The 22,693-nt window shown below is 49.9% G+C and overlaps 1 protein-coding gene across 1 annotated transcript; it reads left to right on the plus strand.

Moving 5' to 3' along the window:
* Positions 1 to 5,784: 5,784 nt before the first annotated feature.
* On the plus strand, positions 5,785 to 18,243 carry LOC131211167 (protein pygopus-like). Its single transcript, XM_058204540.1, has 8 exons — positions 5,785 to 5,905; positions 12,413 to 12,684; positions 12,759 to 13,308; positions 14,251 to 14,793; positions 14,869 to 15,156; positions 17,451 to 17,691; positions 17,760 to 18,000; positions 18,073 to 18,243. Exons 1-8 carry the CDS (start codon positions 5,789 to 5,791, stop codon positions 18,161 to 18,163), a joined length of 2,343 nt encoding a protein of 780 aa, XP_058060523.1. The 5' UTR covers positions 5,785 to 5,788; the 3' UTR covers positions 18,164 to 18,243.
* Positions 18,244 to 22,693: the final 4,450 nt, after the last annotated feature.

Below are 22,693 nucleotides of genomic sequence, written 5' to 3' on the forward strand. Positions count from 1 at the left end.
TCCACTGGAATTAATCACACGTGGAATTGGGGTCAGACACAGATTTCACGTCGCGTCGGACGTCTCCGGGAGTATTTCACGTGGCACACCATTTAACGCGTCACTTAAGGTGTCCGATCCAGTCGGAAAAGCAGTGGGGCCCCCGTGGGCCCGAAAAAAGGACGCGCCGGTGAGCGAACCCTTGTGGGTCCCTGGTCTTGATCGAACTGAGACACGCGGCTCGGAGCTAGTGCTCGAAAAGTAGCACCACACCCGATAGGAAGCAGGAAGGAAATATTGTAATGAATATCTACGATAATCATATTATAAGATAATAAGTTTGATAATGTTATTTACCGTAGCATAGCGTGCAGCGGAACTGTGCCAAGAGAGCGGAGGCCAAATCTGACCGGCAGTCTTGGTGCGGGCCCGTCTGCCAAGCCATTTTATCTGCTTACCCGGCGGGGCCCCGTTCCTTGGAATATGGCCGTATCTGCCAGATATGATAGTGTCTATCTATAGTTATCTGCACAATCGCACTGATTGTCTATATCTTGGCTTACGGCTCAAAAGTGGGCCGGCTAAGCGAGCGAGTGCAGAGGGCCACCAAAGGGCCCTTCCGTTCCAGCGTAAATGCACTAAAGAAGCCCGGGCCCAGAACCTAGAGGGAATGAATCAAACTTCTTTCACTATCATGGACGAACGCGTTCTAGGAACGGTTTAACGCCACCAAAACGCGCCCGACTCCCGGCGTCCCTTACGTGGGACCCACAAAAAGGGCTTCGTAAACATATGACCCGAGAGCGATGACAAATATTTGCGTTTAGATTAAAAAGCGAAAAACTTGCATCGAGCCTCATTTTGTCGCTCGCCGTAGTTCTGATTCATCTTAACCGGGAATCGGTGAAACCGTTTTTTTCCCTACGATTCCGGACCGAAGCTAGAACTGAGATAGAACTGCAATGATTCACTTGTATGAGAGTGCAGTTAGAAGAGCGGTAGACAATTGACCCTTCAGAAATGTGTTTTATTAATAATGGAATTGGTGGGTTTCGTGGAGACGACATTGCTGATTCTTGGACCAATAAGAAAATAAAACTAAGTGCATGAAGATTTACAAATCACATCCGGATTCGGTTACGTCAATCGCTAACCGGTTCAGCTTAAGTTTTGAATCGCAGTTCGCAGTTACACTACATTACTATCGTCGATTGTGCTATCAACACCCTAGACCCCGTCAGCCAGCGATACACAACTATCCATCTAAGGCCACACTGCGGAAGATCGTTGAAAAATATGAAAGAAAGTGTAATCCTTGAAGATCTTAGGTCCCATCGTCACTACTCTCCTTTTGGCAGGGCCACTTTCCTTTCGTTGGGCTAACGACTGGGAGGAGGTTATTTGATCTTCGGCATGTACGGATAGGCCGGCCCAGAGAGCGGTCTCTTCTTCCAACAAGCAAGGGAGGAAGATCAAACCGCTACAAGCCCTGTCATTTCGTCATCATCACACAGTTGGAGTTCCGCGACGGAAGACGATTGATCGTCCTTGGAGACCTTTGACTGTGAGACTTAAGTCTAATAATATTAGAGCGTTTACAGTTGAATAAATCCAAACTGAATTGACCTACGTATGCAGGGCCTCAATCCGAGAGGAACAAACAGTGATCCGAGTAAGAGACGGAATCAGTGTGCAATATTTGGTCATTGTGTGTCGAGACATTCCAGAATTGGGGCAACATTCCTGAATCCCTGTGTAGAGTTTCAGAAATGAAATGTACATTTAGTCCACTTTAGTTTAGTGCTTGTCCTTAAGGTCCTAAGCTTTCAGGTCGAGTGCTTAGGTCAGTTGAAACAGCCAGGCTCTGTTCTGTTCCAGTAAGATTTCTTGCACTTTGGCCAGTCTACAAGTATTTGGTAATAACTACCCGTGAGCCAGTCGCATGCCACCGGATGTACCGCCTCACACTAACGACACGGAAACGACCAAGACGGGCCCGAGTTGCCGGTGCACCGTGGGCCATTCCGTTTGGTACACTACTGCCGCTCGGCGGACGGGAACCACTGGCCACCGGAACGTGTGGAGTAGTTAGTTGGTGGCCACCGGCCCCCTATCTGGCCACTTCGCCAACACAGCCCGAGATATAGGTTGATAAAACTGTTGTCAGAGATAGGGGAGTTATCATCCGTTTGCATGTAAGAAGCAATAAGGCTGGGCATGATAGGAGATAGGCTACAGGTGGCGCCTTCCCTCACCCGCCCTCCTTGCGGCCTTTTCTCACGCTTCGCCTCCCGGAGAGGGAAAACGGATTCTTCCACCTAGGTGAAAAGCGGGCCGAGGAAAGCCGACGATCCTGGCCCACGGCCCGAGTGGGGCGATTCGGAGCTCGGAACGTGACACGCCCGGGCCGCCCACAAGCGAAGGCCGTAACCGTGGCAAATCAAGGCACAACAACAAATTGATATGTTAACTTATCAACCGGCAACACACTTCACTATCTATACTGAGATATAACTTTTTCAAAAAAGACCCGGCCCGGCCCGGCCCTGCTAAATTTTATATTATATTATATTATCACAATATTACGGCGGTCCCACTCGGAACGTCGGTCTCGGTGCCGGTCGGTCGGACCGCCACGGCACCTGGGCCTGGGCGGAAGTTCGCGTTGCTCGAGTGCGGTCCGGAGGCTCCGGAGTTGGTGAAAATGTCGGTCAAGAATTGCGTTTCTGGCCAGTGTGTGACGAGAGCAGTGGAAGAATCAGCCCAAAGTTTTGGTAGTGAAGTGTTGTGGATCCAGGGCCTGGAGAACCGGGACCTGAGTGGAGGCAAGTTGGGCAACGGGGAACCGAAACGTTGCGGAAGAAGTTACAGTGTGTCGTGGGGACGTGCGCACGACTCTTCAGCCCCCCCAGACATGACGTGGAACGTGTTCATGGCCAGCCGCCGCCGGCGGTGGATTTACGACGGTGTCATATAATTTATTTCGCCCGCCGCTGGACGTCGCTGGTCTTCGGGAAAGAAATCGGCCGCCGGATTTGAAGGGTGCGTTCCGTGTGTGTCGTGGGGGACGGGCTCGAAGAAAAAAACGAAACGGCACCTTACACTCGCGACGCTCCGGCCTGTCCCTGAGCCTGTGATTCCCCTTGACGGCGGTTCGACGTTTATGATTTTATCGAGAACCTTTACCGTCCCCGTCCGATGATAGTCCGCGGGTCGGGTGGCAGCGAAAGGTGTTGGTGCGGTCCGTTGTGTACTCGTCGTCGTCGCAGCACAAATTGGACCACTTACCCGGGGTCGGGCCCGGGAGGTTCCACCCGATGGAAGCCCCGATAAGCAGCAGGCACCGAATGTACGCCGCCGTGGTTGCTCTTATCAACCCCCGGTGCTGATACCCGGTCTGTTCACCCTTACGGCTGTACGTGACGTGATCACTCGGGGGGTGATGTTGCAATATGGCCGACGATAAGCACGCGAGCCTATTCGTGGAGCGCTGGATCCCGATCCCCGGTGAGGATGAGTTCTGTGGGAAACACACCTCAGCGTACCGGAGTGTCCGCAATTCAATCGGCAAGATTGATACGCGCCGTGACACGCGATCAATAACCATACTGTCAGCCGAACGCGACTCTAGCGAGTCCATTGTGACGTCGAAACAATAGCCTCTCGTAGCCCGGAGATCGGGGGACGCACTTGAACCGGGGAAGTGAACATTCCAAGCCTCGAGATTCTCCGGGTCCTGGAGTGCGTCGCACATTTACCGGTCAGTCTGGGCCGCAATCCTTCGCTGGTGGAACATTCCTCCGTTTTTTTTCGGTCCACCCCGGGGAAGCTCGCGGAAGCTTCCAGTGCTGCTGCTACGGCGGACGGTAGTGCTGTTTGTCTCAATGGTTTGTTTTTCCATCGTGCCTGGCCGCAGAGCCCTAAAAACATACAGATAAGATAAGCGCTAGGTATCACCGTGCCAGGATCGATACCCGCGGACGCCGGGAGACGCTTTTCCTCGCACAGGTTGGGAAATGTGTTTGACACACTCGAAGTCGACCTCAGTCTCTCCCGGGGACTATCGATCACTCCGCCCGGTAGCAGCACCGCCGACTTGATCGCTCCAGATCGATGACTAACGGAGTTTGAAGTCCAGCGATCTGCTCGTGCCTCGAGCTTTGCTCAGTGCCGGGCCGGGTCGGGGACGCCGAAGCAGCAATTTGCAGGCAAATAACAAATTTCTGCCCGGCACGAGCCAGGCTTCGGTGCGGATTTTTTGGAAGTGGATTTTTGCCTTCCATTCCCAAACTAAAACCTCGGACGATCGTTGCCGTAGCGTTGATTAGCCGGCTGTGGCCTAGTTTGGCCCGGGCCCGGCTCTTTTTTCGGGCCCCCGGGACCGTCAATTTGTACACACGCAAAAGGCACAAACAGTGCGCGCCGTCCATCCTGTTGTGTGTTGCGCCTCGGAAGGGCCCCGGTCCCGGGGTCCCCGGTGCCGTGTGCTGTCGGAGAGGATGACAAAACGTTATGCCCGTCGTCGGTCGGTCGGTCGGTCGGTCGTGTGGAGACAAACAAACCCAACGGGGCCGGAGATGCCGGCCCGGACTCTCTCGGCAAGAAGTACCAGTCGTCGTCGTCGTTGCCGTTTATTGCAGTACCGGCTCGACTCGGGGACGTGATCGGTTTTTGGGTAGTGCGGGGAGATCTGCACCCCCTCTGGACAAACAGAGGTTCGCTCGCTCGAGTTCCCGTGGCCGTGGCGTGGTGCCGGATGGACCGGTGGTGTTGATGTTGATTTTTACGTCCCATATACGCTCTGCCGGCCGTGCTTTTTTGGTGTCGTTGCTTCAAGGGGTCCCCAGCGAGGAGAGGCCCTCGTTCCGCGGCTCGCAGATCCTCACGGGCCGTGGCCGGGTGCGTCGGTGCGCTTGAGAGCTGGTGGCTTCTGACAACCGCCGCCGCTGACAGATGCCTGTCAGAGTGAGCAGTGAGTAGCCGGGTGTGATCGCGGATCGGATCGCGCGCGATCGATCGGTGAGAGTGAGATCCCTGAGATTGGGCGAGCAGTTGATTGATCCACCAGCACTCCGGGACCGGTGAAGCGCGATTGCGACACCTCCTGTCGCCTGTGTGGAAGTGTGCGCGCGTGTGAGTGTGGCAAAGGGTGTTGTTGCTGGTGCTGGTTACAATCGGAAACATCGGCCGATAAGATAAGCGTGCTCGGGCGGCTTGGGCGGCGGTGGCCCCTGGGGGGGGGCGATGGCGGCCAACCCCCGTCGGCGGAACGACGACAGGCGCGCAGACAGCCGACACTCCGAGGGCACCCGATTGGGCTTCGGTCGTGTGGTGGACGCTCGCTCAGACCAACCTACATATATATATATATATGAATTTATATATATATGTTTATAGATTTATATAAAAAAAAAACAATTTCGCCTTTTTTTCTTTTCGCGTGCCTTGTTGTTGTTCAATTTTCCCCATCAATTCCCGCGCACCGCCCGGCCGCTCCCCCCGGGGTTCCCCCCCGTTCGGCTGTGTACATAATTTGTGCGGGGTGCGGTAGTCGCCACACGCGCCCCAGTGTATGTGGTCCTTAGTCGCAGTGAGATGCTCCTTCTGGTGTGATCGTGCGTGAGCGTGCACCACAGAACTGGAGCCTTCCGGAAATCGGTGAAAGTATTGTTTTTGTTGCGAACCTAGTGAGTGAGTGAAACCGAATCTAGAGCCCGGGGTACCATCACGACACGTGGTCTCCCTCCCCGTGAACAAAATGGCCGTTTCGTCCGAGAAGGTTGCCGATGTCGCGGGCACGACCAGCGGAATGTCGGCCGCCGTGACCGCTACGACCACGACGACGGTGGCGGCCTCCAGCTCGGCCGATCCTGGCCACCTGGGGCCGGCCACCAGCAGCGAACAGCCGGCCAACGATCCCGTCAAGGTACCAACGATCGCGATCGCGTTTTTGGCGCGAAAAATCACGACCCAGCCAGCCGGCGGTCGGCTGTCAGCGGTGGAATCTTAATCGCGGTCCTGGGAGATAAAACATTTTTATCGGACCGATGGCCGGGACCACAGATACAGCCAGTTATCACCTCCGGGGGCCGCGTCGGACGGGCTGGTCTATCGATGGTCTCCTATCGTCCGGATGAGTAATCTGTTGGGAGTGCCCTGGCCGGGTGATAAAGCGAGATCCCGGACGTGCGTGGGCCCCAGGCTCCCTAATAGAGTGGTTCGCAAGGCAAAAAACAAAGCGGCGCGTACGTCAAGGGCACCAACTCCAAGGGACTCCGGAGACTCCGAAGAAAGTCATTTCTCCCGAAATCTTTCACCTTCTGTTGTTCGGCAGGTTGTGCGCCACTTAGCAGGGCCATAAATCACATGCGGGCGAAGAAGACGAGGGACGACACCTCTCGGGCGCTTGTCCCTATGGGTCTGTTGCGTGTCCGACCACGCAATGGCCACCACCTCCTGAGGGCCGAAGACCCGAAGACGCAATAACCATAACGGGTGGCGCCACGGGAAGCGCAGCGGTCACTTTCCTGTTTCCTGTTGGGACCAGTCGAAGGTCAATGGGATTCTGCTGCCAGGAACCCAGCAACGGGAAGGATTGGCTCTCGGGTTCTTCGGTGACCTTTTTTTGCCCCGGATAGTCCAGGCGCATGCTTTCCTCCTATCGCCTTTAGGCTCACTTTTGTGCCATTAATGACTCGATGTCGAGCCGAGATTTACGGCGGTGCAGAATTGAGGAGGTTTGTTTATTGTGGCTCGGCACGGCCCGGTCCTGTCGGTCGGTGGGTTCTATAATTGGAGCAGGTCCCATTCATCGATGCATTGACTTTATTAGGGCTCATGATGTGGGCTTTTTTGTCGACAAGTAAACGGACTGAAATCGACTGAAGCCCTTCGTTTTGGTGTGTTCCGGTGGTCCTACGAAGCTTGTTAATACGAGATAGCTCAACAATGACTTTCCAATCTCAAAATTGCATCTTCGATGGCTTCAACAGGTGATCAAACGGGGCGATATCTGTCCGCATTAGCAGATTGTGAAGTGAAATGAAATCTCTTAAACGAAGTTGTGTAATCATCAAAGCTCGCGTTTTGCTATTTGAAGATTAGTGAACTGGTAGCTTGGTAGCTGCAAGTGGTCAGTTGCCTCACGGCCTATTTTCATGGGCATGAAGCTTTTCGCTACTTTCGCGTAAAATTTAAGGATCTCTAAATTGGGAAGGGACCTCAATCGTATCGATCATAAGCTTGCTCAAACTGTTACATCGATGCAGTTCAATTCAAATGGAGTTTTCATTGTTTGGAGTTCTGTGTTCATACGATCGGCAGTTATTAAAAATGAAGCAGATTCCTTCAAGTTTGTGCACAGTATTCTATATTTATATTTATTCTTTTTATATCTCAGAAGAACGGATCAGCCCGTATTTATTAAATTTACTTAATATTATAGTCAACATAATCTAACTTCACAAGACTATCTTAAGAAACATGAGGCATTTCCTCCACTTCAGAATAGTCGGGTTTGATTTGTTGTATATTTATTCATCCAACTATTGTTTAATTCATTTATTCACCTGAATGACTCCTAATATTAGATTTGTCATGAAAATCCTAGACTTTAGTCTTACATGTGTTTAGTACTCCCGAGAATAGAAACAACAACGAAGGCGTTCCTTTTAAAGACTTGCTGAACTCGGGTAGAACTCGATCGGATCATGGAATCCCCCGAATAATCGAAACATAAAGATTTCTCCACCATTTGTGTGCCTTCGACGTTTGCGTTTCTGTTGGACGCAAACTGCAAACGATTGTGCTGTTAAATTGTTCTTATTAAATGTTTGAGATAAAACTAACAACAGTTAAATATTATCAAAAGAGGGTTGTGTTTTGCTAAATGAACTAATATTATGAGCGAAGTGATAAAGCGAGTAAATTATATGCTAAGCTAGTGGGCCGGAGAGTAAGACGACTTACAAGATTCAGGGGCATGTTTTGTGATCTACTTGACCTAATGAAACATTGAAAAGTTGATCATCTCCCCTCAACTCATCACAGTTGATTTGATGTTTAAAATTACTAACTGAAACGAAGTTGCGGAACTCAGTCGAAACGGACGATCAAGAAACACGAGGCCTACGTCTCAGTCCATCCCAGGACCAGCACCTGCGGCGGGCTTGCGACATCTGCCACGACGCATTAGGCTCACTTGAGGTGCGTCCATCTCGTAGCTAAAGGTCGCTCATTGGTTCAGCATGTCCCGCGCACCTACGAACCTGCCCGGGAATTACACGCATCGGCCCTGGAACGGGTCACCGGCCATGCATAAAAAGTTATGTAAAATTGGGCAGATAACACGCTTGACCGTTCGCCCGTGTTCTGGCCACGGATTGATCCACTCAGCTCGGCCCAGGACGATCTATTTAGTCCGGGTTCCGGGGCTATTATCGGCATCTCCGACGGCGACACGCCGCAACCTCTGAGAGCATCTACGCTCTTTGGGGACATTCGAATTTCGATGCTCTTCTCGCCCGACGACGAGAACGAACGAGACAGAGGCGCAAGGGATCTTCGGGTTGTTTCGATATTTATAGCCCTCCGATAGTGATATCTTACTTGTTGGCGATCGTCCGGTCGGTGCATTCTTTCGGACGCCTCCGACGAGTGTCGCGCGATCGCGCACGCAGGTTCGTAGCTTGATCGATGATCTAATTCCTGGGCGCGACACCAGAGCTCCGACCGTTGTGAAACCCCAGCCGGCGAACATTCCAGCCGAACTGACTCATAGGTGAAAGTGCTGGCCGGGTCGGGGTGCCCTTTTCCCCTTATTGGTTGCGTTGGCGCCACGTCGCATCAGGTGTTCCTGCGACAACGCTCCGTGCGTCGGTGATCGATGGGCGATGGGACACTGCGGGCGAAGTGCGGTGCCGGAATGATATCGAGCGAACCATTTAATTAGAGCTCCATAAGCCGGTGGGGTCGATGTTTTTTTATGGAGCCTCGTCAACGGTATTAGACGTGGACAGTAATTTTCGGACGTGTCCGGGCAGCATGATTTCGGTGAGGCGTAAGGTGCCGAGGTGTGTTTAATTACCAGGCCCAGCTCCGGACACCCAATTCGCGACGGGCCGAAGTTTATCGAGTGACTTGGTTTTTTCTCTCTCTGGGCTCTGTTTTGTTGTTTTCTTTTTCCTCCTTGACTTCGTTGTACTGGGCCCCCGGAGATAAGGAGCAAGTTTTATGGTACGCTACCTGACATTTATGAGCCCCCGCGCTCATTCGCTGGAGGTGCCCGCGTTTCGGTCGGTTCTTCTTGGGCGATTCTTTCCCCCCGGGACGAGATTAGGGATCAGGTCCGTAAGCGCAGTGCCTTCAATTTTTGGCCGGCCGCAATTGTCGCGCGTCGATAGAATTGTGGAAATTTCAATTACGAAGTCACTCGCCGCGCGAATGACACGTCGCATCCGGGGAGCCATTTTGTTGGCGCAGTTTCGCAACCGCCACTGCCTCGGTGTGGACACTTCACGCGACGGCAGACACTTGTCCCGGCGGTAAATGGCGGGCGCTCGTATTTTGAAAGAGGTGCGTGGACACATACCCGGAGGTTATCGGGCGAGCACCCCGTAGGTCGGGAATTGGATAAGATACGGCAGCATCGATGGCCGGCGGCACCGGTATCGAGTCGATAGTGGAGCCTTTGGGGTGCGATAATCGGACCGTCGCCGTGAAGATCGGGTGGCCGAGATGGTGGCGTAAAGACGTAAACGGTCTGCGTGGTGGAAGGGAATTGTTGGACAAATGGCTCAAAATAGGATGTCGATCGGCGAGCGGGTATGATTTTGGGGTCCGGATCCGGATATTCAGCCACGCGCCGAGACTAGATTCCTTTCCAATACTGTATCCATGACCGTGGAGTTCCTTTATTTTCATTGGAGCCGTTGGAGGCGTTGTCATAAGTTTTGATAATAAGTTAACGGGAGTTATGCAAAAACTATTTTCTATCTTAAAGAAAGGACTTTGTTTGATGAGTCGACTAAATTAAGTCAATCACTATGAACTGGTTGAAACTACGACCGATCCGGTTCATGATGACCAACTCCATGCGGTTTAAAGCCTAATAACCGATAGATAGAAAGAGAAGAAAACACCGATTACATTTACGGCGGTTGACACATCAGTACTCGCTTGCTCGGATCCAATTTAGGACAACGGTCTTCTATTAAAAAAATTTGCTGAATGTTTTTTTTTTAAATTTCTTGATGAAACTTTCAAATGGTGCCGAGGCTGTGGAAGTTCGAACGCTACTTGGCACTTAGTTCGTTCGCTCAATTTGTAGTTTAGCACTTTTAACATTTATGTTTTGCGTTGCCTCGGTCGGGAATGAATTAGCATGGAGGAATTTGTTTGATGTGTTGTTGTGGATTTAACGCTACACAATTCCATACAAAACAATATCGGCAATATCATGAATGTCATATTCACCATCAAAAATAAAGATTGGTTTCAAGAACAGCTACAACTGGGGAAATCTCACTGCAACGAGGGACTCGGTGGTTCAAGTTGAAATATTTCCAAGTGTTCGACGTTTGATGCGAAAATTGATTAACAAAATATTGATAACTAAAATTGATTCTTCAAGGAACACGATTCGAGTCAGTAACAGCTTATTGCAAAAAGTTTGATTAATTGGATAAGAAGATCTTTATTATCATTTATACTTCACTTTCCTTTTTTGAGCATCATGTTTCTTAACTTTATCACCAATTTTGCCAGGCAATTGGACAGGCTGTTCCATCACGAACCTTACTATTTAAAAGTTAAGTAACTCCTCCATTTTTCAACCAATTTGAACAAATGAACAAGATTTATTTAAGGTATACGATGCAGTTTATGTAGGCAAAACAATTAGAATACAATATCGGTCAAATGACCGTCTTCATTAGACACATAAAAAACGGGCATTTATAATTGTTTTTGTGGATTTTTCTTTGTATTTGAGTGTATTTCGTTCGTAATAGCATTTCCGCTGTGATATTAGCTTTTAGTTCTTCAATAGTCTTCGGTTTGCTGGCATACACCGTAATCTTAAAATATCCCAACGGAAAGCATGCACAGTTTTCGCAGCTTTCCCAGTTTAACGATTATTTTCAATGCAGGGCGCTTCAATTTCAGCCCGCTTTTTTGGCGTAAATTGCTTCCTAACCAAAACGGTGTAAACTAACGTTTCAAAATGGCTGATTTGTAAAAATTGATTGAAAAATGGCGGAGTTATTTAACATTTCAATAGTATGGGTTGTGATGGAAGACCCTGTACAATACAGGATGAACCTACTCTCTGCCGAATACTTCTTCTCTGTATGTCTCTCAAACGGTGTGTTATTCGAACGCATTTTAGTTTCTCAGGCTATGTCAAAAAGGCAATGGAACTTTATAGCGATGGTGCCTGCCTAGAATAAGACAGTAGAACCAACGGAATCCCGAATTGCTTCTGATTGCTCGCCCAGTGCCTTTACTGGGTTAAAATATGCAGAGAAAGATCACCAAAAGAGCTTCATAAAGTCGTTCGACAATAATTCGTCCCGTTTCTGTTTGTGATTACAATAACCTTTTCATAAAGTTGGTTGATTACTTTGCCACGCTTTGCTATGCCTGGACTTTCCAAGACAGTACCATGTATGGGGCCTGCTTCATCCTTTAAATCCATTTCCTTCATCGTTTAATAAGAATGTGACAACAAATGCCTGCCTGCCTGGTAAACATCAATCGGACAGAACGCCTTTCGTGGAGATCCACCTTTCCGAGGACTGAGAATCGGACGTCGGAAATTGCGTCCTATCGCTTTTGGTCCACTCCAATAAAAAATAATTCCAAGTAAAGGTGGTTGCCGAGTTAAGCCCCGCGGTTGCGTTGCGAACGAACCTAGTGCCCTTTCGTCAACACCCGCTCACATCGGTCACCACGCGACACCTCACGAGAAAGGTCACCAAGGGACCCGCGGGCGAAAAGTGACCTTTAGCGTTTAGTGCGCCCTTATCTTCTGCCCCCCCGGGAGATAGGCCGCGAGCACGTGACACGTGGCCGGTGAAGGCGATGAGTGATCATCCCGCATAACGACGACTTTTTCGAATTCTTCGTCATTCGGGGGGCACCGAACGGCACCGAACGTTGCGCGAGAGGTGCGTTCGTCAACACTGTGCGCAACAACCGGAAGGGGTTGGAAGGAAATTGCAGTACGAAAATTGAGAACGGAAACCACGTACGCACAGCGCACCGCCGCCGCGCCGGAAGCGTGTTGTTTGGGCGGAAATGACCGCTCGTTGGCGCGTTGGTTTTGCGGGCGTTGCCCTGCGCGGAATCCCCGTACGGTCCGTGCGTGCGTCACACACCGTGACACACTTTCTTACACTCGCCCCCTTCTTACCGGCCTTCTTCCCGTCCCCAGATGGAGGTGTCGCACGAGCCGACGCAGGAAGCGGAACAGAGCGCACCGGCGACGGAAGTGGCGAGCGGATTGCACCAGCCGCAGTCCGGGACGGTGATGGAGCAGGAACACGTCAACGGGATGATCGTCGTCGGGTCCGAACTGCACCACCACCACCACCACCAGCAGCATCACCAGGCTGAGCGGAACTCCCCCGGCGGCCAGCAGCAGCAGACGGCGGTCATCATCAACCAGCATAAACAGCGCATGATCACGACGACGGGACAGATCAGGTAAGGGGACTGGGGTGGGGGCGGGGGACCTCACTGGACACTCGTAACACTCCAATAAGGGTCGTTTCGCGCAGGGAGATCGCTGAGGGTCAGGAGCCGCCGAACGAGTCCTCGGACTACGACGCCGCGGTGGAGTACCACGCGGCAGGGGCGGGCGCGGAGCACGGACACCCGCAGTACAGCTACGAGCCGGCTACCAGCCAGGAGCAGGGCGGCGGTGGCCCTCCGCAGGTGAAGCGAGAATCATTAATCGAGAAGGAAGCCCAGGCGCTAGCGGCTCAGGAAGCGACGGTCATTCCGATGCAAACCCAGACCATCTACGTGGAGTACAAGAGCGAGGGGCCGGGTGGGGACGGGGAGGGCGTGCGGTACGTGAACCCGTACGAACCCGAACCGAAGTACCACCACCGCTACCTCTACCCGCCGTCGGCGCCCCAGCCACACGCGAGCCTCGGTGGCCATGGCCACGTGACGGCCCACCACCCACATCACCCGCACCAACACCCGCACGCGCACCCCCACGCACACCACGGACGCGGCATGGGACCGACGGGGCACCACCCTGGACACCACCCCGGCCACCACCCGCAGGGCGGACCCGTTCAGGGCCAGTCGATCGAAGTGGTACGCTAAATCCTGTCAGCCACTTAGAATCGGCAACCATTGAATTAGCTCTATCTCGGGGTTGGATTGACTTATGAAACATTTCAATGAAGGTATTTTATTGTATGTTGAGAGAAAACTTTCAGAAATTTATTCTGTCGGTCTTCGGATGCGAATCGCGAACTTTCTTTGGAATGCGCGCCATAATTTTCTGCACAATTTGCTGGTCCACTTCAGCGGCTAATTTGTTCCAATTTCTCGCCATCTCTGCAGCATCCCGCATCACCTTTCCAGTCTTCTTCAACTTCCAATTGATTATTGCCCAATGCTTTTTGATTGGGCGGGGTTCAGGGCAATTTGGTGGGTTGATATCTTTGCGATGAAATCCACCTTATTGTAAAAGTACCACTGAACTACCTTCCTGCTGTAGTGGCAGCTTTCCAAATTGCTTTTCCAAAAGAACTCGCTTTTTGAGGCACTCTTCCTTGATGAGCCTATCGTCGTGTTTGTGATGAAAACCTTGGTTTTCCGTCCACAGGTGCAAATTTCTTGCAGATCATTAGTTTCCGTGAAAATTTATTGGCGAATACTAATTAGAACTCAACCGAAAGTCCAGTATTTGCCTTGATTGATCTCAAAACCTTCTAGTTCAGCTGCCGGTCGTATGTTTTACTACCACGTCTACTCTGAATCTTTCGATCTACGGTATTTGGTTTCCCAGAAACGGTAAAGCACAGCGTAAACGGTTAATTTTGCGATTTTTAAAGCAGATCACTTTCAGCACCGAAAGTCGATTTTTTACTGAAGACATAACAGTCAGAACATTTGAAATCCGATCTCCAGGGATTTCCGCCGCTTGAAGACATACAGCTTTTCCCGATTCTAAGTGGGACAGGCCCCCTTCCCAACCCCTGCAGAACCCCCCCTTTCATTCCTCCTCTTCCTCTTCCTCCACAGCAGCAGCTCCCGCAGCATTCGTCGGCGGTGGCCGTCGCGACGCAGTCGGGTGGCGGGGCGACGATCCAGGTGCAGGCGCAGGGCCCGCACCAGACGATCCAGGTGTACGAGACGCACGACGGGCCGGGGGGCGAGGTGGTGCAACACGTGGCGGCGGACGGCACGGTGGATGCGAAGGCGTCCCACTACACCAACCTGGAGCCGGTGCTGTCGTCCGCCCAGAACTACTACCTCACGCCCGACGTCTACACGACGGCAAGCGGTCCTGGCGGCCCTGGCCCCGGCGCCGGCAACTATACCACGTTCCTGCCCCCGAAGGAGGCCATCTACTACCACCCGGCCAGCCCGAACACGGTGCTGTACAAGAGCGACCCGACCCTCACCTCGTCCTCCATCGTCACCAAGCAGATCCAGTACACGTCCGCGCTCCAGGGGCCCGGCCCGACCTCCATGTACGAGAATCCGGGCGCCCACAGCAGCAGCTCGCCGTCCGGGGCGCAGCAGATCTACTCCAGCTACTGGAACGGGTCCAGCGTCGACTACAACCCGGTACGGCACCTCCGGTGATCCGGTCCAGATCCCTTCCGGTCTAACGCCGCCCTGTGTTCTACTCTCCCCACGCAGAACTTTGCCGGGACGATCGTGACGATGAACAATGCGGGCGACGGGGTCGGTGAGTACGCCGGCAACGGGCAGCACTGGCAGATCAGCTCGCTGAACGAGGCGTACGACATGCAGCCGGCGGCGGCGGCCGAGCACCGGGAGTGCGTGAACTGCGGGAGCTCCGATACGCCGCTCTGGCGGCGCGACCTCGTCGGCCACACGCTCTGCAACGCGTGCGCCCTCTACACGCGCCAGAACCCCGGCACCAACCGGCCACCGGCGCGCTCCCACAAGTCCAAGCAACCGGTGGTAAGTTACTACGGCTCTGACCTCCGGCAAGACGTGGTAGCTGCTGACGATGCTGACATTCGAGAAGTTCGAGGGGACAGTTGGGATGCACTATCCTCAACATTTCTGTTGATCCCCAATCGTAGGCTCTCCCCTTTCGATCTAGGGCCTCACTTTGCTTCTGGGTCAGTAATCAGGGATCAGTAATTATAGGGCCAAATACCGGGTCTGAATGCTAACTAAGGCTGCCTACTTGGCCTTTCTGGAGAATGTTGATTTTTGATGTTATTGTGATGAATGTTGGCGATGTTGAATTGTGTAGTTTTTGGATTTTTGATTCGGTTTTTGGTGGATTATAAAGACTACGAGCGTAGAGTTCTGAGTTCACTTACCGCGTGCTAGAATATGGTTGATCTCTTTACCCTATGTCGCGTCAACATTAGTTTGGAATTTTATTATTAGTCTTACTTTGCTTCGTCATAGATCCTATTTTTTGTGTGTTTTGAATCGTGGTTTGTTCATTCAAACTCAGTTTTCAAACATCCATCAGTTTGGTTAAACAGAAATCCATTATGTTTTCGTGAATTTTAAAACTTTATTTAAGATGTTTTTCTTAGGATCTGATTTACGTCAAATATGTACCGTTTTCTTGTATAATTTGTTGCCAATTTAAAGGTAACTTCAGAATATCTTTCTCATAGAAGTCTTGGCCCTTATAGGCGAAGAACTTCAGTGATTGATTCAATTGATTAATTGATTGTTTCTTGGTCCGAATTTCTTATCACTCGGGAAGTTTTGCAATGCGTGGAAAAGGGGATAATCACTTGGAATTAGGTCCGGACTATGTGGTGAATGCCGTAAAATTTCCAAACAAAGCTCGGGGTTTTTCTGGCCAGTAAGAGCTGTAAAATATACTGAATTGTTTTGGTTGACTTCTATTGTTAACACCCTGTAACTCACAAACGAGCAAAAATTTGAAACTGCATGATCGATACTTTGCGAGGTGGAGGCAGTTACCGAGAAAATAAGCGATTTCTTTTTAGCCAAACTTACCTTTATCAAGTCCATTGACCTTTCGTAATTTTGGGAGCTCTGGAGTTGATTTTGCTCTCAATTAGACAGTGCTGACCGACACACAAACGGTGGTCGGATAGTGTGCGATACGTGATGTACTCGTTAAGCCTTTCCATTCCACTCTGGGACGGATACAACGGATTCGAGCCTTCATCTGGCTTCTCTTGCTGAATATGTGTCACAATCAATGGAGCCACTACTGTTTTGTTTTCTCACAGGATGTTTTAACAAGATTTTTTCAAGATGTCGAGCTATTACATGTACATGATAGTTTCATGGCTTAACAAGTTCCACTAATTGCTAATAGAAAATCGTACCATCTCTTTAGTGTCCAAAAGGTAAAAGGACGAGGTCAAGCAAAACATTCACGATCACTTGCAGTATCAAAGTATCTGAAATATTCAAGAGAAACCACGAGATTCAGACAGATTCAAACAGATTCAAGAGATCACGAAAAACCGGCTCTAAAGATTCCGAAAGACAGTTACCAGAAATCATTTATGAATGTACTGTGACAGTTCTAACCAACTGAACAATGTTTCATTGAGTTAACGGCCAAGAACGGAATGACGTTGATATTTAATTATCGAATCGATCATTCGTTCAATTTTTTTATTCTTTATTTGTTTATTTATCCATTAACTAAATTAACATTATCAAACGCAAACAAACAAAACAGCAAGCAAAACATGGCCCTAAAGAACGCCACAATACAAATGATACACTTGTTTGATGCTACGACTGATGTCGGGCGAAGCTTAGACTTCAACACTGTATTGGAACTTTATTTTGCGTTATCCTAACGTTCCGAACGCCATTTAATGTCTCAAGTGTGCACCAATTTCTGCACTTGTTATTGAAGACCCCGGTAACACCGGTTTTTTTGAGACGTGTGATTATCGTTTGTAATTCAAAGAACAGGCAATATCTGTTTTCGGCAATAAATTAGGGGTAATGCTGATAGTTGTTTTGCTGAATACGAAACATGGCAATGATTACGTATCTACAACAATGGACGATTGGTCGATAGCTATGTCATAAAAGTCGGGCAGCTATTCCAAGAATTAGCGGTGATGGAAAGTATAATTTTATAAACCATTCCTAACCGAGTTACCAAAGGAGATCTCTCTGTGGAACCACTTACTCCTTTGGGCATCGTTGACTAGTCAAGGATTGAAGGACGCAGGTTTGGGTCATAGCTCGCAACTGACACTTTGTTTCCTTCCGTCGTCTTTTAGCAGAAAACACCGCCGGCCCAGGGTAACCGGCGGTCGGGAGTGACGTGCGCGAACTGCAACACAACGACGACCACGCTGTGGCGCCGCAACAACAACGGCGATCCGGTGTGCAACGCCTGCGGTCTCTACTACAAGCTGCACAGCGTCAACCGGCCGCTCACGATGAAGAAGGACGGCATCCAGACGCGCAAGCGCAAACCAAAGTCCGGCCAGCAGGTGCCCCAGATGAACGGCCTCAACACAGGTTCGCGTTCGCGCGGAGCTTCGCGCGCGTAGATCGGCTTCATTTCCGTTTCCGTTTCCGTTCCGTAGGTAAGCTGCTGCCGTCGATGATACCGGCCCAGTACCATCAGCTAGCGGCCGAACCGAAGCTGCTGGCCGGCAACCCGGTCCATCTGTCCACCCCGCAACCGATGGAGCTGAACAGTTCGCCCAGCCAGGATCCGCGCTACGTGACCGGCGGGTCGCCCGGTGGCAACGGCGGCAATCTGTCGCCCCATCTGTCCAGCCACGTCCCGAACAGTGCGCTCGGGCCCCGCCACATAGCGACCTCGTACGTTAGTTGCTCCTCAGCCTTAACCGACCCGACCGGACCGCAGCTAACGCTCTTCCGTCTCGTTCGCAGAGTGCCATCGTTAGACGCTAGTCGAGGAGCCAACGGGGAGATCACCAGTGTCATCACGAGCACCGCCGTGGCGGAGCGTTCCAGCAACTAGCAACCGGCCGCCGGTCGGATCGCAGCCAGCTGCCGCCATCGAGTGATAGGAGAGCGCGTCACCTTCTTGTACCAAATATTGCCAGACGAATAGTTCCGCCAAAGGGAGCTGGACTGGTTCGGGTTAGTTAATGTCGCCCGAACGGGCGTAACCAAAAATAAAACAAAGTGTCTAAAAAATCTCCACTCTGGTGCGTTTCATTAAGGCCTAGGGCACCCGGAGTAGGGTGCATGAGTCATACTCGGCTTTGAAGGGTTTTTGAGATCAATTGTCGTTTGCTTATCTCCCCGAATGGGATCGTTTATCTTGGATGCGTTTAACTAATTCGAGTGTAACGGCTTTTCGGGTAACGGCCACATAGAGATAGACAGAGAGAAAGAGAAAGAGAGGGAAATAACAGCAGAATGTCTGGAAGGTAGAAGATGAACAGAAATTAGTCTATGAGGTCGTTCGAGGCACACGGCACTGGAACTATGCGCCGACAGAGCCGGGCGTATATTAGTCGGCTTCGCAAAGGGATTTCGAAGGGCTCCGCGTACCTTGAAGGATCGTGAGCGATCGAATGATTCATCCTTCAAACGATGGTAAGGTTGCGTGTAAGGCGAATGTCTGTTCCATCTGCTTCGCTCGAATAGACGAGTTCCTTGGCGTTTTAGGGACACATAGTGCGACAAATATATTACACGGTTTATACACATTAAGAACTTATTGCGAAGTAGGTTCTTTGAGGTCGTTAGTACTTCCTGTCCTTGTTCGCAGTCGCGTAGTCTTAAACATTATTTCATTTCATGAAAGGTCTCCAGAATTGTCAACTGAAACGTTTCTTCGTCATGTTACAAACTGTTTGTTTGTTGATTAATATTCGTTGTTAGTAAATTGATTACTCATCGATTATTCCTAGTGATCACATTTTTTTTCTTTATTCTTCTAAATCAATGTCATTACCCTTAAAATGATCCGTACTCTATGCAAGACATCTATATCTACATTAGTTCCAATTTTCGAAACGGTTCTCACCTATTTACTGTAAAATCAATGAAGCGGCCTTTTTAGTTTAACGAAGACAGAAGTCACGTGGTGCTAAGTCAGGCAAATACGGCGATTGGTCGAGCTTGTAGCGAAATGATCGCGAAATCTATGAGCGAAATGACTCACAGTATTATTGGCCGGTTTGGAAGGAATTCATAATAATTTAATAACATAATAAACATTGTCTTCCGCTAGGTAACGTTATACGTCAGCCGAACTCTCCAACCATTCAGGAGTTGTCCTCGAAAGCTCAACCTACAAACGATATAACCATCAAATGAATGTTGCTACTCGTGGACGCACCGTGTGTAGATCATAATGAAGTGTCCTGGCGCTTTATGAGGGCTTAAAAACACTTCGAAGGTTCCCAAATGCCCATTGGATGGTGCCTTGGATTTGGACCCTACAGCGAAAATCACTAGTAACCCATTAATTAGAAGTGAACGTTAAATAGGCTTCAGTGCGATGCACGTTTCATCATCTTTTAACGATAAACGACACGGGAATGGTAAACTTTGGCGCAATCAATGGGCAGCACGAAATCGGTGCAGCTTGCGTTCCTTCCCGGTAGGCGCCACTTGGAATTGATCTCCGATTAATATCCCCGCAGTTTCCAGGGCCCGTAGACGATGGCTCCGGCGGAGAATCCAGAGGAGCAAACGGCCAAAAGGAAACGTCTGATACCAACGCCCGGCCGGCGCACGGGCTTCAAAGTCCTCAGCGCCAGAACCGCGCAAGATCGCGATTAATGCGCGATGCCCGGAGTTGGAGGGGTTTTGCATTAGCGGAGGTCGCTCTCGCATCCGCAACGGACGCAACAAGATCGGCTCCATCGGCACGGTTCGGTTCGGGAAGTTTAATCGCGAAAATGCAGTGCATCGCGGGCGCGGTAGGGGCTTGCGCCAGCGAGGAGCGGGGACGTGGACGCCAGTGTGGCGCACCGGCGCATTCCTGCGGAGGGCGCTTCGCCGGTACTTCGGAGGTTTACTTGATTTACGTTTATATAAGGAGCGGGAAATTAATCAGATAATGGTCGCCATGATGACCACCATGATGATGGCATTGTGATGGGGCCAGAAGGGGCCAGAGGTGGGCAGAAATGATGCATCGGGAATTATGAGAAAGGCGGCGGGCAGTCGGCGCCGCCTGGTCCACTTCTTGATTCGATTCTTCGGCCCCACGAATCGCTGCTGGGGCTGGGTCGGGTGACCGATGCGTCGCGACATGCTTTCAGACTACAACATAGAATGGCTTTTACCGGAACCGACGGAACCGACGGAGAGGTTCTGGAAGCGGAGGAAGCTGCACACACCACCTTCGGCGAATGTTGCGGCGCGGCTTGGCGAATACACGTTCTGCCGACCGTCGACGATGGCCTTTGCTACGACATTGTGCTGAAAGGACCGACATCTGGTCTATTGTGATGCTGTGCAGGCTGTGTTTGAGCTCATTCTCGGCCATTGTTTTCTTGGTTAGTTCAATTTGTTAAGGAACTTGAAGTCTAATGTTGAATTTGTGGCAAGTAATGCATTAAACAAAGGACAACGAATATCACGCAGATTTGAGGATATGATCCTTTGAGAATGGTTACCCGCTCGAATCGGATGCTAGTCTTTGGCCTTTGTGTCTCCAGATTTAGCTATAGCCATTTAGTTGAATAAATAACTGGCTACTTGTGTTCATTTTCTACATGTTTTTCAGTTTAACATCATCAACTTGAAAAGAAAACTATGCGTTGGTAACAATTGGTACTTTTACTAAAATAATATTTTAATGCAGAAAAGAAACTGAAGGAGATCCTAATAATAACAAGACCCAATTAACACTTGAATATGTCTCAAAACTAGATGGTTATCATTTCAAAAGGCGGCTACAACCACCGAGTTAATGAAATGTAATGGCTACGTCAAAAAATAAAATGACAGACACTGCTTAAATAATCTCCTAGTATTTTATATGATTCTGCCAAAAATAAAAATAAGATTTAAATCTTTTCGACTAATAACATGAATTAGGACTTAATCAAGAGTTAAGAACGTTCACCGTTGAAGGCTTTGAAGGCTCGTTGAAAAGAAACGCTTACATGTCGCTTTAGTTCACTTAATTTCTTACACCGGGTTTGAATGGTCTATATTATTGACTATCTATGAGATTGCCGGCAATGAATCCGCAAAGCCTATGTCGTTGCTGAGTACCCTTTCGTATGTTCCTTTATACATTTTCATTAAATTCAATTTCTTCAGAAAATGCTGGCCGTAATGATGGTGCTTAATTTTCCTATGGGAAGTTTATGGGGTGGTAGAGTAGATGGCACATAGTACAAGCCCCTGATGGGCCCCGGATACTGAGTGAAATAAAATTTTGATGGCCGAAAGAGTGATCGAGGATTGACCAAAGGTAATTAGATCTTCACATTCTTTGAATTGTTAATGTTGGTTCAAAATCTTTTCCCGAATGGTGACCGTGGCTGTTAAAAATGTTACAGTCTTATTGAGGCATGTCGTAAACAAATAATTGCTGAATTATGTTTCACTCAGCAGAACCTTGGAGCCACTTCTTGTGCGGGGTGGTCAAGCCATTGTGTGGTAAGCATTCGCGGCACAGCCGTGTGTACAAGTTTATGGACTTTTAAATACTTCAATTAATATTTATGGTGAACAATAGCCATAAAACTCGCGTAACCGGGAGTTCATAAATATTAATGGAAGCCGGCTGAAGGGATGCCGAGTTTCCTTGTCCCAAGCCCTTGCACTATCGAACGAAAATGGTGGAAAAGCGACAGTGGCAGCGTAAGGTGTATCGCGCAAAAGCCCAACTAATCAATAGGCATCCTTTTTTTCTGCTCCCTGTTTGATTAGGGACCTCCGATTAGGGGTTGGGCTAGGGAACCCTCGTTAGCGCCGCAGCAAGATGGATGGCTGGATGGATTTTCGGGCGAGCTTTCACGTTCGAATGCTCAATTCGACACCTCTAATAAAGTTGTGAGAATGTAATATTCATACGGAGGGCGCACAGCGCTGGCCACGGATAAGATAACACATTCCGCGGCACTCGCAAAGCGTGCAACGGCAATAGTGTTTTATTGGCATGTACTAAACCGGCGCGAGTCGTTTGAATAAACAACTGTCGGGCAAATCTGATGCACTCGGTCCTCGGTGATGCAGTGACCGGTGTGGTATCTCCCAAACTAGCATGTCATTAGGCTGCAATATAAAATAATTACCCCTGACAAGAGGCTGGTTTGGGCCCAAAAGTGGCGCAAAGATCCGCGGTGCTCCTTCTTATTGTGGCCATAAAACCAGCCACTGCTATACGTTTGCGTTGCGTTTTCATTTAATTCAATTCCAAGCTGTAAAGATGGACATCTGAAACATCAAACATTTATTTGCCGTTTTGTACAGCCATTTTCGCTGACATGCATCAGATGACCAAGAATCAACATTTTGCTTTAACATAGAAAATGAAACTGTGTCGTGTATCGCCAACATCGTTTGGAATAAA

The sequence above is a fragment of the Anopheles bellator genome, chromosome 2, assembly GCF_943735745.2.
Source record: "Anopheles bellator chromosome 2, idAnoBellAS_SP24_06.2, whole genome shotgun sequence".
In the NCBI taxonomy this organism is placed as follows: domain Eukaryota; kingdom Metazoa; phylum Arthropoda; class Insecta; order Diptera; family Culicidae; genus Anopheles; species Anopheles bellator.